At 27.6% G+C, this 19,014-nt stretch overlaps 2 protein-coding genes and 1 long non-coding RNA gene across 5 annotated transcripts; 1 reads left to right on the plus strand and 2 right to left on the minus strand.

Moving 5' to 3' along the window:
• Window positions 1–1,734: 1,734 nt before the first annotated feature.
• LOC111035672 lies at window positions 1,735–3,669 on the minus strand. The gene is made up of 2 exons (XR_002604671.1): window positions 3,592–3,669; window positions 1,735–2,242 (listed from the first exon to the last, which is right to left on the minus strand). It is a non-coding gene; the product is annotated as an uncharacterized LOC111035672 (long non-coding RNA).
• Window positions 3,641–15,511, plus strand: LOC111035671 (putative ATP-dependent RNA helicase TDRD12). Of its 2 annotated transcripts, XM_022317371.1 has the most exons (23): window positions 3,647–3,895; window positions 5,813–5,936; window positions 6,114–6,281; window positions 6,414–6,569; window positions 7,101–7,250; window positions 7,309–7,534; window positions 7,604–7,747; window positions 7,837–8,024; window positions 8,172–8,303; window positions 8,673–8,821; window positions 8,938–9,117; window positions 9,186–9,366; window positions 9,433–9,612; window positions 9,679–9,901; window positions 9,975–10,122; window positions 10,715–10,828; window positions 10,888–11,029; window positions 11,247–11,357; window positions 11,414–11,722; window positions 12,392–12,771; window positions 12,839–12,966; window positions 13,860–13,961; window positions 15,217–15,511. In XM_022317371.1, exons 1-23 carry the CDS (start codon window positions 3,861–3,863, stop codon window positions 15,348–15,350), a joined length of 3,804 nt encoding a protein of 1,267 aa, XP_022173063.1. In that variant the 5' UTR covers window positions 3,647–3,860; the 3' UTR covers window positions 15,351–15,511. The 2 variants fall into 2 exon arrangements, with proteins under 2 accessions (XP_022173064.1, XP_022173063.1); XM_022317372.1 differs by lacking the exon at window positions 13,860–13,961 and having other exon boundaries at window positions 3,641–3,895.
• A 587-nt stretch (window positions 15,512–16,098) lies between these two features.
• On the minus strand, window positions 16,099–18,878 carry LOC111035670 (ataxin-10). 2 transcript variants are annotated; one of them, XM_022317369.1, is made up of 7 exons: window positions 18,405–18,877; window positions 17,944–18,297; window positions 17,610–17,774; window positions 16,919–17,211; window positions 16,650–16,837; window positions 16,505–16,568; window positions 16,099–16,414 (listed from the first exon to the last, which is right to left on the minus strand). In XM_022317369.1, the coding sequence occupies exons 2-7, from the start codon at window positions 18,285–18,287 to the stop codon at window positions 16,227–16,229; spliced, it is 1,242 nt and encodes a 413-aa protein (XP_022173061.1). In that variant the 5' UTR covers window positions 18,288–18,297; window positions 18,405–18,877; the 3' UTR covers window positions 16,099–16,226. The 2 variants fall into 2 exon arrangements, with proteins under 2 accessions (XP_022173061.1, XP_022173062.1); XM_022317370.1 differs by having other exon boundaries at window positions 17,944–18,878.
• Window positions 18,879–19,014: the final 136 nt, after the last annotated feature.

Genomic DNA, 19,014 nt, shown 5'->3' on the forward strand with positions numbered 1-19,014 from the left:
ATTATATTAGCACCTATAAGTATAAGTTTTAACGAAAGCATCGTGACTAAATATATGGTCGTAAATTCCTTTTTTAATATTTAATTTTATGTGTAATTGAAATTTGTTTTTTTAGAATTAAATTTGATAAATGCTTTTTTGGCAACTTAAAATGCTTTTTTAAGGATTTATTCTGCTACAAAATCCGAGCCCTACTAATATCATGTATTAGGTGGCAAAATATTTATTATTGGTCTTTTCCTTAGGGGCCCCCGGATCCGGTACTCAAATATACCTACATTTCAATGTTATGTTGAGTTGGTGACTCGACAACAGTAAATTAATGGAAAAATAATTACAAGTTGGTTTTAGGAAGAGAGGTATATTTAATTGTATTTTCCTAGTTCCGGCTCGTATTGAATCGATATCAATAATTCATATCTACATGTGCATAATTATTTACATTACCATTATGACTTCATGATCATAACAACAAATAAAATGTTCTTTTATTAATTATTGTATAGCATAGTATACTTGTCGATTAAAAATAATGTCTACGGCTAAAATTAATTGAAACATATGGCCGGAGTTCGTATACTCTCAAAAGTGAGAGACATTAAAGTAGATATTAAAAAAAATCATCTCTTCTTATCTAAATAAAATGTATTTATTGGATTTGAATTTAATCATCCTTTATCATTATCTGGATATAAAAGTACTTATCTAATCCCAAAACTGGATTTAATGGTTCGGTACTTGGCGTTCCTTGCATTATTTTTCGCAAATTCATTAATTTTATTTTCATTGTAGTCCAGGGTTGAAGCTATGTCTTTTTCGATAGATAATAATATTGCAAGTGAATTGAGCCTTTCTTGAGTCATCGATGTCATCAAATATGATTTGATTAGTTTTAACTTGGAAAAGGATCTTTCTGCACTGGCTACGGTTATTGGAATAATTAGTAATATTCTGTATGATACAGTAGCATTAGGAAATGGATTCTGAAGATCTTATAATATAAATTCTAATACTTATAAATATATTACACACAAAAAAAAGTTATACACCACTGACAATGCATCAAAATAGTATTTACTAAAATGTTATAATTATTATATTTTTATAATATTATCATACATACCTATTAATATTAAGTTATATCAATAGGTGTTAGTACTTACGAAAATAAGGTAGGTACTGATATTCGCTAATTGTTTGAGTATCAAACGCAAAATCAAACGTACCTACCTATTATCAGTTATCACATTTAAACGAAAGCGCGATGTGAAATGAACAACTTCCAAAACGCCTCAAACCAAGTTTTGTACGTGCGGCGTGCCGGTGTATCGCACAATTGCACAATTTATGACGTGAACTTTGGAACAGATAATCGTTACGACAATACGATAACAATAAAATAAACTATTATTGATTGAAGTCGTTTTCGTTGACAAAAATACAATATGATTTTTCTGTCCACTACACTTACATCGTATTTTTATTTTTTTAACTTTCCGGAAAATTATAATATAAATTATTGTATAATTTCACGAGGCACAAAATGTCATACAAAAGCTAAGGCCTAAGGTCGGCACTGGCTCATCCGGCATCCTTAGATGGAATAGACAAATGTACTTTTTTTTAACATCTCTAAGTAATTTTTACCTGATGTATTAAACTATAGTTGGATAAATACAATTATGGAAAGGAATATAGGGTAACAATTAATAATGCAAAAACAACTAGTTAATATAGAAGTTACAGTAATATTATATTCAAATTTATTGACTTTTGTGAATCATAAATTGTACAGAATCTCTTTGTATTCCATGTTATTCTCGATTGGAAAAATAATTATATTGAAAACAAACGTTTGGATACACGATTTTAATTGAAATTAAATTAAAAACCTATTATTTAATTTAATAATCTACCCTCCTGCAGTTCTGTTGAGGGGTTTACCTGTTTTACTATTTTTTTTTCTTTTCCTACCAATGGAACGAAATTTACCATCAGCAACGTCATGCAAGTCTAACATCAGCAAAAACACAAATATAAACAGCATCATTTTATTGATTAGCATTTCGTCGTTGATGTTTTCTTTATCCTTAATTATCTGGTTCGCGTTGAATCCAATGTGGAAGTGCGGAACTCTGACGAACAAGACTACTGCAGTTGTGAGTAAGCAGTTTCAAATTATAATATTATACTATATTATTGGGTAGGTAATTCAAATAGTATGATTCACGATGCCATTACACTGAAACCAAACATTACATAACCAAACATTTAATCATTGTCTGTTTGATTTGTTTAATAAAGGTACATTGTACACATGCCATTTACACACAATTAACATGTTATTTGATTTGAAAACATTATGATAATTTGTTATTTGTACACGCCATATTTTTAAATATTATAGGTACCTAAATAGGCATAACCTAATAATAAACTAAAACTAATTGAATAACTTTTTTTTATTATTATAACCTAATTATGATAAATCTTTTTTTTATTATTTTATGCGCAAGCGAACTGACTGACCAAGATATTGTAATGATTTATTACTATCATTGAAATTTTATGCTTTTTATTATTTTATCATTATTAATAATTACGAACAGCTGTATCCAACAGTTAGGTATAGTTTTGGCGATTTGTTTTCCGGAGATTTTTTTCCCCATATTGCAAAAAATGACTACCGACGAAAGGTTATCAAAAAATGACTGAACATTTAACTATATTTTTATTGATAAATCGGTAAATTAAATCAAATATAACGAGATTAAATCGATTGAGTCGTGTCCTTGAAACACATTATTTACCTAATAAAAAATAAATATTAATCTTTCTAATGGGTACACTGTTTATTAAATAATATTTAAACTAATAAAATACAACTTTTGAATTATTCGATTTTATATAAAGGATTGTTAAGTGATTGAGTAAATTGTTCTGCATAGTGTTAACAATTATAGTTACTCAAAAAAATATATATTATCATTAAATCTTTCATAAAGGGTTCCAAAACTTCAAAATTCTATCATTTTTGATCAGCAGAAAAATTTATTGACGGAATGCGGAATGGACGTTGTTTTAGAAAACCGGGCGACACCCGATATAACACACCTACTAATATAATAATCTAATTTATTAATACATTTGAAAAAATATGTATAGGTACATACATATTTTAAATTTAAATGTATTATATTATATTTTATTTGTACTAGATAGCGAACTCCTGATATCAGTTGAAGCCTGTTGGTCAATATTGGCAAATTATATTATTGTAATGGTACTTTATAGGTTGGATCTTGAACTCTAGACACCCGGGTGCCTGTGTAGGTAAAGCGTACACGGGCACCCATCCATCCGTGTACATTATATATTAATTATATTCGACATTCGGTCAGTTCACAGATTTATATTATATTAAATCCTTGACTTAATATAATATATTATATTATAATTATCTGTGGGTCAGTGTGCAAGCAGTGATGCCCGTATACAATACAAATACTATTGTATGGGTGATAATATTATGATCTGAGCCACGGTTCAAGATTATATAAGAACTAAGATCTAATATATTGTATTTAATACCTTATGTCGAAAAACCCTGATCCAAGCACATGCTCGATTTGAAATTGTTGTCAACGTAAATGATTAGTGATAACTGATTAATCATAATGTCTCATGCCAAAATATTATGTGTATTTTTTCTTGGTTTTTCCGGATTTTTCAATAATAATTAGTTGACGTATCCTACAGATATAGTGATCATCATTTCTCTTCGTTCATTCGTCCGGGCATTATTACTTAAATTGTTTTCCATCCGTTGTTTGGTCTTTTTTCTCACCATCGGAACCGAAATGGCGGGCCAGATTAGCTTTCGTAAATATACCGAGTAAGTCCAATATTATAAGACCTTTTAATTTTTATAAGACTACGCCGTTGAATAACGTCGTGCCAGATGAACAATTTTTTCTGTATTCCGATTTCCGGTGAACTTATACAATTGCTTGCTTGGGGAAATTTTTGCCTGTACTAGTCGATTTACATGTATCTAAATGTCGTAAATGAAACAAAATAATAATTTATATAGTTATTTAGCAATAGTTATATAGTTATTTAGCTATAGTTATTTTAAAATAAAATGCAAATTAAAATTTAAAAAAAATAAAAATTATATTTGCTGTCCCAGATGGCGATACTTGTGCCAAAGATTTGTTTTTTTTTGTAAAGAAAATATTGTGTATGCCATATTTGTACTGTATATTAGTATTAATAGTAGTAAAATATTATGTAATCAATGGCTACTCTATCAATAAATAGAAAAAAAATATTCTGTTTTTGGTAGCTGAGAAAAATACATGTAGATTTGAGCTACACTTAAGTATATTATACAGAGTGATCCAACAAGTATGCTCACCACCCTTTTTTCTTTATTAATGAAGTTTTACAAAATCTGATTTTTGGAATCTTAAAATATACTTAAAGACCATATTTTCACATTCATGAGATTTTTTGTACCACTTAATGAGTATCCTGTGGCGATACAAACCTTTGTTTTTCAAATGGGAACCCTAATTTTTTTGAGAATTTTGATGTATTGAAATCAAAATTCGAACTAGTAGTTTTCTAGTTGTTACACATTTTGTGCTACGGATAATATAGTTTATAATAGGGAAGAAGAATATGCTTATACAGTATTCGTTGTTATCTATAGTCTATACACACAGTATAAAATAATGCGTCATTTTAAATTTATTTAGTCAAACACTTAGGTAAATAGGAAGTAAGGTCCTTCTTGATTTATTTAGTTCTTATTCCATGTGTAGAACTGTGTAAGCATATCCCTATTATGGACTATTATCCTTAGTACAAATTGTCCAATAACTAGGAAATCACTCTTTCAAATTTTGATTTCATTACAGCAGAATTCTCAAAAAAATTATCCTCTAAATAATTTACTGTAAAAAAGTGGGGTTCCCATCTGAAAAACAAAAGTTTGTATTGCCACAGGGCACTCATTAAGTGGTAGAAAAAATCTCAAGAATATGAAAATATGGTCTTTGAGTATATTTAAAGATTCCAAAAATCACTTCATTATTAAAGAAAAAAGGGGGGTGAGCATACTTGTTGGATCATCCTGTACATCCTATAGCAGGGGTCGGGAATCTTTTCGTAAAAAAGAAACATTTTTTCGAAAAATTACAAAACCATGATGTCCAGGGAGCAGCAGAGGTTTGAATAACCTTTTTAGTTGTAGTTGTTAGTATAGACAATATATTATAGAATATTAGAATAAAGATTGTATTATTATTTCATTAAAAAATTGGTAGGCAAATGATACGTCTTAAATTTAAAACATAATATAGAAAAACTTTATTTTATTAATTCATGATTATTATTATTATTATTATTGCTAGTACAAATATAATATTATTTAACTAAATACAATAACACTCAAAACAACGTATCTACTTAATATTAGTGGGAATTTTCCAAAGAGCAGCATTTTCCCGACCCCTGCTCTATAGTATAAGGTTGGCAGAAAGCTACAAACATCCCATAATTCTTAGGGAATCTATTGATATAATTTTTATTGAAAACTGTCTATTAGTAATATTGAGTCATTAGCTAACAGACAGAAAAACATCCATTATTCTATATATTATATGTTTATAATTTTATATATTTAACTCTTATGTGTCTGTTATTTATATTATTATTTTTAATACTAATTCACATTCTTCCGGCTGTTATTGAGTTGATTTAATATCAAACTAGGTATATTGTAATACTTGTATAATTATTGTAGTTTGCTGTATAATGATAAGGATGTATCAAAAAACAATGGAAATTCAACACCAATATATGGGCCTTATGAAAAACTATACCTCAATGATTGGGGTCAATCTGATATACATCATGATATAGTGCAGGTAGTTGATACATATATATTTTTTACTAGACTTCATTGGACCTAATTATTTTTTTTCCTAACTTTTAGTCATCTTATATCTACTTAATTGTATATATTTTATTGTATATAACGGTCTATAATAATTGCTTTGTGTTTTAAGTTATTTACTAATATACCAATACTTATTTATTTTTAGGCCTTTCATAAAATGAATATAATACAAATGAAACCTATACAGCAGAATTCATTTTTATATTTAATGAATCACTATAATACGGCAATGATTGGCTTTTCAAAAGGAAAATCTATTTCTTACTTAGCAAGTATTTGTTCTTCAATTATGAGCAATATTGATGATACAGTGGTATGTTGTAATAAATTAAGAGTTGATTTATGTTAAGAAAATATATTTTATACTACTTTTACTTTTCCATTATTATATAATTTTTTCTAAACTTGGTACAAAATTAATTGAATCAATCTTACCTATTTACAGAAGAGTTTTGTCATCGGACCCAAAGCTATTATACTAAGTAATTCTTTAACATCATGTTCTACATTGGAATATTTATCAAATAAACTTTTCTCTTCAACTATAAAAAAGAATAATGTTGTTGTAGCTTATGAATCTAGTTCAGTACAACACACGATAGTAAGTGAAACACTTAAAAAAAACGTCATATCCCTGCTATTAAAGTGGTTTTAAACAGGCAATTTTAATAAAATATTGAAAAATTACCACTATTGGTTGTTTTGTGATTAAAAGATTATATAAAACAAAAAAACATTTTTGCTCAAAAGTATTAAAATAACTACTCAAGGTACTGAAAAACCAAATTTATAAATAATTTAGATAATGTTATTTTTTGTAAAGTAGTGTTTAATTTAATTTACAATAATCCAAAAATGTAATTGAAGTTTGTAAAGAATAAAAGTAGTTCATTTTTAACTATAAAAGCTACTACACCGCAATTATATCCTTTTGTATCAAATTATAAATTAGGTTTTTAAACTACGATTGTTTATTTGAGTGGTTTGTTTTTGCGCATGAATGTTTTTAATCCATATTTTACAAACAATTTATGAATGCGGGACATTATGAAAATGTTTAAAATGATAAAAAAAAATTGAACTATACACATTTTAGAGTTGTTAATTTTATCTTAATTTATTATTTTTGTAGGCAGCTTTGTGCAATGGATGTGATATTTTAATTGCTACTCCAACAGGTCTCCATAATTTGCTTACCCAAGCAAAAATATTTAATTATTCGAATCTAAGGCATTTTGTTTTTGATAATATAGATCTACTACTGGATAACTATAAAAATCAAGTAATTACACTGTTACATACAATTTTGGATAAAAAATTGAATTTAAAAAACATTTTAGATGCCTCATTTTCTTCAAATTTTAACAAAACTTAAAGAAAAAGAAGAATGCAGTATACAATTGATATCGGCATCAGTCAAATGGAATAAAGATATAGATACATTTTTAAACAAATTGTTTATAAAATGGCAGTATATTTTTGGATCTCCCCTAGAAGCTGCTCGGTATATGAAAATAGGATTTAATGTTGTACAAGTCAAGGATGATAAACTAGAAAAAATATTACGTAAACAAAATTTCTTATAAATATAAACTATTATAATGTGTTAATTATTTTTTTATTCTAAAATTTCAGAGTTTTTAAAAAATAATATTAAATACCGTCGGAGTGTCTTGATTACATCTAATGCTGATGAACTAGGCATAATTTCTAGCTATATTCAGGAACATGATTCTACTATAGAGGTATTGGTACCAAGTCAAATGAGAATTTCTAATGGTAAATTCATTAATAGTAATTCAAGTTTAGTGGTTAATAGGTTACTCCAAATGACTTACTTTTATATAAGGAGTTTTATTTATTTTTAGTTTATGAAATGCAACAATGGAATGCACCATTAGAAAAGAACCAACGTATATTAATTTGTAGTGACCATACAATGATTGATTTTTATGTTGTTGATGCCGATTGTTTAATACATTATGATATTCCCTCTGACAAACACATATTTTCAATGAGATTCAGTGTTTTACAAAATTCTAACAATGTTATTGTAGTGAGTCCCATAAATTAAATTGATTTTTATTTCAAAAAGTTCATAATTTTTGTGTAGGGTAAATTAAATATTTGTTGGTGGTATTAATGGTTTATAGACCCTCAAAAGTATATGGATAAATAAGTGTTTTTTTTTTTTTATTTATAGAATAAAGAATGTTGTACTTATATATTTTTAAGTAACAATACTAAAGACATGTTGCAGTTGCCAAAAGTAGTTGAAATCATGAAAGGTTTTGGTAATGGTGAAGTAGATCCAGTTTTGCTGAAACATGCGAAGGTTTTAAAAACTTAATATAAATCTGAGTTGTACATAATATCATAGTATTGATTTAAACAAGAAGACGTCACATAAAAGTGTGGTATCAAATGTGGGACATAGAAATAACTAGTTATCAAATATTTGTCATAAGTAATTTTAAAATCGATTTATTTAGCTCAAATATTAAAAATATTAATTTTAATTTTCAGACATCTAATATTATTTTTTGTGACTTATATAACACATGTTAACTTTAAAATAATTGATGACAAGTATTAGTAAATTTGTTTTTAGTATGTTCCAAATGTTGATAACAGACAAATCTTGTGATGTACTTTTGATTTGAATAGTCAATCAATATTAATTCAATTTAAAATATTTTTTTAGATTATTAATGACACTCTAGAAAAAGAAAAGAAAAATTGTTTATTCTGCAGTGAAATAAAACAATTTGGTTATTGTTCTAAACCTATGACATGTCAAAGTCGTCACATTTTATTCAAGGAACTTGATGAACCTGGTGTTAACATTCCCAGGTCCAATTTCTATTTCTCTATATTGTCTTTTTATAATTAATAAATATTTATTATTAATTAAATTAAATAATGTACTTTAACTATTTTATTTAATGATTGTTATGTGTTTTTTTTAGATCTGGATTAGCTGTTGTAAAAATTTTAAATGTTTATGATGCGTCTCACATGTCTGCCAAACTTTTGAAACTAAATTGTACAAATATTCTTAATGATGAACAACATTGGTCAAATGTAGTAGACCATTCTGATACCATTAATCATAAGCTCAGTTCATATTTTTCAAAAAAAGATTCTGAGTACATTTTTAATGAGCTTATTTTACATAAATGAAAGAAAATGTTAATATATTTTAAAATCTTTTTAGAATTCTTCATGAAAAACCTAACCCTGGAGACATAGTTGCTGTACAGATGGAATCTAGTACTAGAAAAATAATCGACACTGCCTATTTCAGAGCTCTCGTTATTAATATAGTTGACAAAAATACAACAAATCCTAAAGTGAAGGTTAAACTAATTGATGAAGGATATGTTGAAACTATATCGGTATAATAAATAACATTTATTAATAATTAATTGTTTCTGATGTTAAATTGGTTAATATGTGTTTAGAAATGGAAACTGTTTGTGTTACCTGATATGCTAAAAAGTGTACCTACTACTACTGTGGATATGTTTTTGGCCTCCATAAAACCAATTGGCTTTGATAAAACATGGAGTAACCAAGCTAACCATCATCTTATAAAACATTTAAAAGATGTTAATATTTGCAATAATACAATTATTGTAAAGGTATGATATGATATTATTTAGTACTTATTTGTGTGATGTTCATGTGTTCAAATTATATTTTTCAAGGTTAAAATGGCACTAGGAACTACAATATGGATAAATAAATTATATGAAAAATATTGGGATTCAGATCATAAGAAATATGACTTTGGAGAAATTTTACCTGAGATTTTGTTGAATACAGGCTATGCAGATATGAATTTTGAACACATAGACAATTTAACAGAACTCAGTATTTCAGCTGGTATTTCCAAGCCGTTAAAAATAAAATACAATTTTGAGGATGATAGTAAGTTGAATGAATGATGTTATTGTTCATACTCTTTTTTTTTTTTAACCAATTTCTGTTTTTTTTATTTTAGAAGAATTAAGCATAGAAGAATTTATGTCACTTTATAAATTGCCTGAACCCCAATGGGCTCATCTGGACCAAAGTATCATTTTGGTTTCTGTAGAGTGTTTTATTAGCCCTAAACTTTTTTTTGTTGAAAATACCAAGTATTGTGATAGGTAAATCTGTTTACATACATACTCATATAGAAGGATTACTTTTCTGGATTCTAGGTGTTTGGTAAAAGATTAACTGCTATAAAATGATTTGATTTTTATTTCCCTTAAAAAATATTTTAAGATTGAGTTAATAATGTGTTCTAATTAAACATTGATTTTCAACCTTTTTAAAGTGTTAATCCTTAAATTAGATATTAAATTTTAGATTCTGAGCAACAAATGTATTGGTTTTATAATCATAGTTTTTTTGTGACTCATATGTTTAATAATAATTGTAGAAAAAATAAATTATATTACAAAATGTTTTACTCAAAATCATTTTTTGGCAAAATCAAAATACATAAGTCTAGTCACTAGTAGCTAGTAATATTTATGAAATAATATAGTATACAAAATAAAAGTTCTAACAGGATTTTAAAAAGATTTTTAATGTTATTGCTATGTACCATTAAAATATAAATTTATGATACTTAGAAGAAAGCTAAATATTATTATTGTAATGACTGCCATTTATATACTTAATTATTATTTTTTTTAAATACAACTTATCTATAAATTAATGTGCAATATTTTAGTATAATATATGTTTTAGAGTCAACGATCTTCAACTAATGATTGATAAATATATTGAAGAAAAACAGTTAGCAAAATTAAAACATGTTATTAATGGAGCAATTTGTTTAGCTAAACATCCACATACAAATAAGTAAGAATTATTTAAGTGTGTAAATAATATTATATAGTTTTTGAACTTTTGTGTCATAGGTATAGCCGCGTCAAAATTATTGAAAAATCTGGTAGTGGAGTTGTTGAAGTTTTGTTTGTGGACAAAGCTGAATTTCTTAATGTTAAATTACACTTACTGCTTACAATACATCCAGAACTAATCACTTACTTACCATTCCAAGTAAATATTAATAATGTTTTAGTTAAATAACGAGTAATTCATTTAATGTAAGTGTAAATGTATATGTATAATGATGCTTTTAATGACCAGAAAGTATTTATAAAAAAATTTTTAGAAACATAAATACTTATTAAAATAATAAAAGTTCAATGATACAAGAATCACACAGTATGCATGATAAATACATACTTATAATATTATTTTATTTAATTTCCAGGCGATTGAATGCAGTTTAAGTGGTGTTAAAGATACATTACCTACAAGCTGTGAGCTGGATGAACTAGTTGACTATTTATTTGATATGACTCAATATCCATTGTATTTAAAAGTTAGTTAACAATATTATTCAAAATTTATTGTAAAAACTTATTCTTTATATTTTAGGTTATTGACACTATTTCATCAACAACATACACTGGTGGTAGTCACTATGAAGTTATTTTATATGATGCAGATATTACTGTTAATTTAGAATTTCAGACAAAATTCAGTCAATACTGCGACGATCTCCAAATGTCTAAATTGTTAAATTTATTAAATGCTGAATATAGTGAAGATAATTGTGTAGAAGATGATAAAAATATTCCATATGTTTTTGATGAAAAAAAATTTGAAATTGAAGATATGAATTCTGATGAATTGAAAATTCAACAAGAATTTTTTGATGAATTTGCAACTTCCGTTTTTGGAGAAGTAACCATAATTTATAGAATTTAAAATTATTAATTTTTTAGAAGACATCTTACAAGTTTGTAGCATAGTACATTTGTGTTTGAACTACTGATTCTTAGCTCTGTTAGTATTAATATTAGAGAGAATTGACCTATTGTGTATATCATTGTGATTAGTTGTAGTTGTTAGGTGTCTTTTCATCTTAAAATGTTGAAGTAACTTACAAACATTTTAAAATGTTAATATTTTAGAAATGATATGACTAGCTTCAAAAGTTCAAACATAAAATATCCAATAAAAAACTCCAAAGAAACCCATGTAAAATGTTTATAGTTTAAAATTTGATAGAAAATGATTTTATTCTAATGAACTAACAAAGTCAAGTATAAATGTGCCATATTATGCTCTTGTAAAACAGACAATAAATGTGGGTGAGATGTCCCCCTCTTAAAATAAGATTACATTTAATGATTAGAGCTCTCGACACTGCAATAGTATTCTATATATTATACAATATTATATACTTTTATTGGTATGATTGCCAATTCTTAAGTTTTGCAATGTTGGAATTATTATAATTTTATTTTTTCTTAAAAAAAATGTACGAATTTGGAAAACAGTAAATTAATAATATATTATCATTAGTCAATTTCAATGAATTTTTAAAATTAAAGAGAATATGCTTTTTAGGATTATGCAAATATTTTTAAACCTACAGACCAATATATTGAGGATGTTAAGAAAGAAGATTCCTTAACAATCACCGATATAACACCGGTATCCGAAAGTGTATCTCTTAAAGATCGCGTTGCTGTTGAACCAATTAAAACTGAAGAAATAAGACCTATTAATGATGCAGCTATGCTTAAAGATATGCCTGTGCTAAATAATTGCAAAAAAAAACTAAGGGAAAAACGACGAAACATTTGCTTAACATGCAATACCAATATACAATCGATTATTCCTATGTGTACTTGGCATCAAGATAGAAATAATATTTATTTAAAACTTAATATTCTTGAAATAGATAATTTCAATGTTGAAAGTACATTGGAGAGTATTAAGTTTAAGTAAGATTTTTTTTTATATGCAAAAAAAGTATGCATTTTTATATTAAACTACATGTTTTATTTGCAGATCTCAATTTAAACATTTTTCATATGAGTTTTCTGTTAAACCCTATGGTTTTATTATTGATAAAAGTATAACACATAGACATAATTATGAAGGATTCCATATCAAAGCTGAAAAATTGTTCAAAACAGGTATATATAACGTTATCTACTGATTAGTGTTGACTTGATTCAGGCCCTTTCAAAAAAAACTTCATAATACTCATTTGTGTGTGTATAATGATATGATACAGTGACAGCTCTGCACAACTTTCACATCATTATAGTTAATAAAAAAAAACAACAATTTTTTTAAAAACTTCTCTTATCTTTTAACTGTGGGATACAACTCACTTTTTTGTATAATGTACCTAAAGAAATTGATCAGTTCAAATGCTGGACATATTTATACATTTTATTATATTATTTACCTCGGTAATTTAATAATTATTATGCCCATACAACAATTTGAAAATAATATAACTATAAGTCTTCTTCACGCATTTTTCAAGCGTGTTCACTTTTCATAGTTAAAATTAGAGAAAGAAAGATCAATTTAGTGAAATGTAGCTGAAAATAATTTATTTGTTGTTATTATAGAATATTTTCTGTTTTAAAAATGCAACAAGTTGTAATTGTTCTGTATAGTGTATACTACCTAGTCAGAAGTCTTATTTATTAGTAGGTACATATTTCTCAAATCCATATTGTACATTTTTGATTTCCGACTACACACTACATCTAGGTCCACTAAAAAATATGAGCTTGGCTATAACTATAAATGTGTATCAAACCACACTGTTTAGTCAAATTTAGTGATAAATTAAACTTTGACAAAATCACTTTATACCCAAATTTGCTCTTACTAATATGCCTTATAAAATGTCTACTAAATAGCCAGTACTTTGTATTATTGTTATTAGAATTATTTTTATAAATAACAACTTTGATGCTTTTAATAATACCGTTTGTACTTTAATTTGACTTGGTTGTAAACTACTAAAGTTTGACAAAAACAATTAACTGCAGTATTGGCATTTTCACAGATTACAAATGGCCACAGTTATTTTTATGTAGTAAACACCATACATATGTAAAATATGATACAGAACACATAGATACAAAAAACATTTCCTTCTGGTTAAAAGGTATTATTATTATTATGAATATCTTTGATAATTAGGTTCGAACGATTATACAAATTCTGTATGATTCACCATGCATGCTGGCTACCATTTTCCTAATGCCTCTACTCTATTCAGAATGAGATTGCCCACTTTCGCTCCTGCACACTGAGTCGCCAGAACAGTTAGACCCCTTTGAGCGGTGTCAGGTGCTCTGCTATTGGTTACCAGTCATGGGCATCCAATGTTATTTGTCTTTTGCCATGACAATGGTAAATAGCAGGGGCTACTCATGGCCGACCAGTTCTTGCCAGTTGAGTGTTCAATCTCTATCTGAATGGAGTACACTACTATAATACTATATTCACATTCTGATTTTTGAAATATTTAAGAACCTGTAAATTACCTTATTTTTAAAAACTTAGATTTTGTATACCACTTAAGAAGTTTCCCATGGGAATTCTAACTTCTTTTTAGCAAATATGTTTTTAGATTATATCCAAATTTTTAATTTTTTTTCAGACAAATTTATTAAATTTTCTATGGCAACCAAACAATAACAAAGATGAATTCATAAGCTTATAATTTTGTGTTATAGTACATAGATTGCCTTTCGCAATCTATGGTTTATTCAAATACGTTACTATTGAAACCTCATTATTAATCATAATTACTAATTGTAAAAAGATATAAATTATCATCATCATGCAAAAAAGTTACCAACTGTACATTTTTGTAATAATTATCTTACAATGTTTTTTTATACAGTGGAGAAAATATCAAGTATCACACTGCTTTGTGTATTTATTTAGTTGATGAAAATTACAATATTCTTGTAAATTATTAAGTATTGAGGTTTAGATTAGTTATACATTTTGAAATATGTACATAATTTTATCCACATCGACATTTAAATTGGTTTGGGAAATATTGAGTTTGTGGTGATTTGAAAATTATATTAGTTACTTATTACTAATTAATATCATTAATAATAATAATGATAGTATCTTTTTATAGTTTTATAAAACCGTTTGGACATCTGCCCTCATCATATTTTAATAACCCAGATACTACTCATTTGACTCTTGGTATTATAGATAAGTCAACATTTAAAAAAAAAAAAAAGATTGTACCACAACAGGACACTTCTTAAATGGTGTAAAATTTGGTTATTAAGTATACTGAAAAATTTCGAAAATCAGAATTTGAATAAATGTATTATTAACAGCAAATATGGAGTAGATCACCCTGGTTAGTTTTATCTATTTTGTTCTTACAGACATGAACAGGTTCAAATTTTTAGCCAAAGGTACCCATCTGAACTCAATGAATAATGAATGTTCCAGTAGTGATAGCTGTGATAACAGTGAAAGTGAAGCACACAATGACTTTGATGATTCCATCATATTATAATATGTACTTATGTTTTTAAGTTTTATTATTAATAGTATTCTGTTTTATTTAAAAGTTAACCAGTTTTTAAGTTATTTTAATATTGTTCTTCGGAGTTGACCAGTATTCATACCTATTGTTTTTATTATTAAATTCACTAAATTTATATTATTTATCAATCATTTTTTGTTTTTGTATATTTATAAGTTATGATTAATTTTAACCTTTGTTTTCTGAGTTGCAGTCATTTTCAATAATTACAGGAAGTTAGTGCCGTGATAGCTATTTGGTGTATTAGGCGTAAACATTTGCAAATGCTTCTTTTCATATAGGAGAACCCCCCCCCCCCTATACCTAAAAACATGATTTTTTTTTTTTTTTATTGAACTTAAGCCTCGGCAACTGAGGCCATTAGCTGTAGTAGGATTTGTATTGTAGTTTGTATTGTATATTTTTTTGGAACGGTAGGGGGGAACACGTGTGTGTTTGTTTTTGGCAGAATTTCGAATGGGGCACCCGTAGGTTTCTGCCATGCCCCGGGGGTGGGGGATGGCAGCACTTGTTCTCCGGTCACCGCGACTTGTCCGGAGAAAAATGCCGCCCGGTAGCCGAGGATCGAACCGCGACTGGCTGCGTCGCAGCGGACACGTCAGACCACTCGGTCACCTCATCCCCCAACATGATTCTATTTTGTTTGTTCCATTAAAAATAACTTATATAATTAACTCCCCCAACATTATTTTCCTAACCATGGCAAAACTTATTTCCATCTATAAATTAACTGATTTTATTATCATACTTTACAATAATTACATAATTACATACAAACAATAAACATTAACATTGGTTGTAAAATACAGGTAAATAAGTAATCAGTACTAAAACTGATTATTTGATTTAGATAAACATAGTGTCGCTATCTGAAATAGAATTTTTAATTGATGCCATTTTAAGTGTATCGGTTAGTGTAACTGATGATTCAGTATCAATGGATCCAACAGAATCTATATTAGCCACAAAATCTTGATTATCTAGATTGCCTTCCAAAATATTTCTGAGTGCAAATAAGCTCCATTCTCGCATCACTGAAACAATATGATTCACTATAAGTATCAGTATAAAATAAAACTTCCTTCAATTGCCTAGCATTGAGCATATTAATACATGGAACTTACAGGGATTTTTGGCATCAAATGAACAACACTCCAACAGTATGGGAATAATATTGTCAGTACGCATCTGTAAAAATAAGTTCTTTTATTAAGTATGAATTTATATGTTAAAGTTATTACGACTCTAACTACAATATGATGTACTTACTAGGTGTTGATGTTCTTGGTGGTTATAACACATATTTGCTATCAATCGTATTAGATCCGATTTGAACCAAAATCTATTATGCGTTTGTATATCTGAATCAAACAGGGCTGACAGATCTTTCACACGACTAAATTCATTGTCTGAACCATCATTATCCTTGGCATGCTTGTGTATGAATACCAACAAATCTAAGGTAGTGCAATGTTCATTATTCATCAATCGTACATTATAACAAACCATGTTTTATCATAATGAAACAAATTTTATACCCATAATTTTTTTTAATAGAGTTGTGTCTTGTTTGATTTCTGCATTAAATTTGTCTATATTTGAAGCCTTAGCGAGAACATTCACTACATGACTAGTTACTTTATCTAAGGCACAATTAATAAAAAAATTGTTTTTTATTACAACAATGACTTCTAAAGACACTTCCTCATTATAATGGTCAAGCCAAATGGAGATAATGTTCATTAACTGATCTTTAGAAGTACCAGGAAGATTTTCATAGACCAATAAAAAATCTTTTGAACTTGAGAAAATTGAATCTAAAAATATTTTACTAAAAAAAAAATTTTTTAATATAGTATTTCCTCAATAATCAATACATATTTAACAGATGTCTACTCCTTTTCAAGTGAAAACGCATCGCACAAGCATCAGAAGCGAAATAACAAGCTCTTACTTCAAAATAAGTAATTGCGACTACAACAGTCGGGAGTGGGAAGGATGTGGCAGTCTCGACTGATTTTCATATGATGCCGGGTGTGTACTCATTTGAAAAAGAGTATGATAATAATTTTAGTGGAATGTTATTATAATAACATTAAAATATAATTAAACATTTTTGTTTGGCAGTGAGAAAGTAATATAAAGGTTTTTTTGAAAAATTGCAAATTATTAGATGTTTTGTACTATGAAATAATGGTATTCTATTCTTATATATATTCTATTTTTCACCTATATTCTATTTCATTTTGAGTCCAATGAATCATAATCTGTTGAACTATATTAACATCTTTTAAGATCTCGTCTCTGAAGTTGACATCACACAAGCACAGGTTGTACAACAGCATCATCGAATTGTTTAATAGTTTGGAATCCTCAGAAGATACAATAAAATGTCTAAAAACAATAATACAAATATTTAGTTATCTAATGCGAATGATATATTATGTTTAAATAATGAATCAATGTATTGACTAATGTGTTTGAGTGATGTACACTCTCATAGTGTACATTACGTACCATTAACTATTAATTATGGTATGCAGTTGTAGATAGAACTATGTACCTTAACGTGCTACAGAAACCTTCAAATATCTGGCGTTGAGCGGTCTCATTGCCCACAGAGAAGTTAGCCAAAAACTGTAGCAATACACTGCGACTCAACGGATCATTGGTAAAAAAAGTGTCACAGTACCAAGAACAGGTTTCAATCAGTCCTGAATTCAACAGTCGACATTTGCCGTTGTCGTTGAGCCGGGGCGAGTTGTTCCGAAGCCAACGGAATGTATCCGTCACACTTTTTATTTCATCAGCGTCCGACCATCCAGACAGTCTTCTGGTTTTCAAGCCCATTAGGTGGCACACAAACTCTTGTACATCATCATTCGGTTGACCTGTAGTTGACGTCATATTGTTTTGCCTTTAAAGACACAAACGGATAGTATTATAAATTAATAAATGATAAAAATATTGAAGTTATTCGAGAAGTAATGACGATTAAGAGGATTGTAAACGGTCAGTTATTACTTATTTCAATCACAATGTGCCAATGTTTTGTCAATCACACCGATGGACCTTACAACGTGATAAGACTTCTTAAAACTGAATTGAATTCGTTGATATGTCTACTTGTTGAGATCGATCAAGTCAGTTTTTTAAAACTGTTCTTAAGCTCCTAGAAATTTTTGTACATTAAAGTGTTTGGGGAATTTTAAACGTTGATTATTCGAAATTTAAATTAAATATCAAAAAAGTTAAAATGTGATTTGCACAATATTTTGTAATTTGATCATCACATAATGACTATAGAGTATTCAGTATTGAACTATTTGCACTATTTCAATTTTCAAAAACGATTTACGATTATATTATTATCAATACACCTTGGCACCTTGCCCAGTAACACGTTTGAACTAGTCGCAACAAGTTAGTACTTAGGTTAAGTTTTTAGTTTTTTACCATGAATTAAGATAGTACCAATATCAAAGATTATATTATTCTGTGATAACACTGATAATTATTAAATAATAATTAATAATATTATGGATAAAATAAAATATAATATGGTTGTAGTACTTAGATCATAATTAATAATTATATAACTATTCATTACACAATATTGTACCTATATTAGGAT

This window comes from Myzus persicae, unplaced genomic scaffold, assembly GCF_001856785.1.
Source record: "Myzus persicae strain clone G006 unplaced genomic scaffold, MPER_G0061.0, whole genome shotgun sequence".
In the NCBI taxonomy this organism is placed as follows: Eukaryota; Metazoa; Arthropoda; class Insecta; order Hemiptera; family Aphididae; genus Myzus; species Myzus persicae.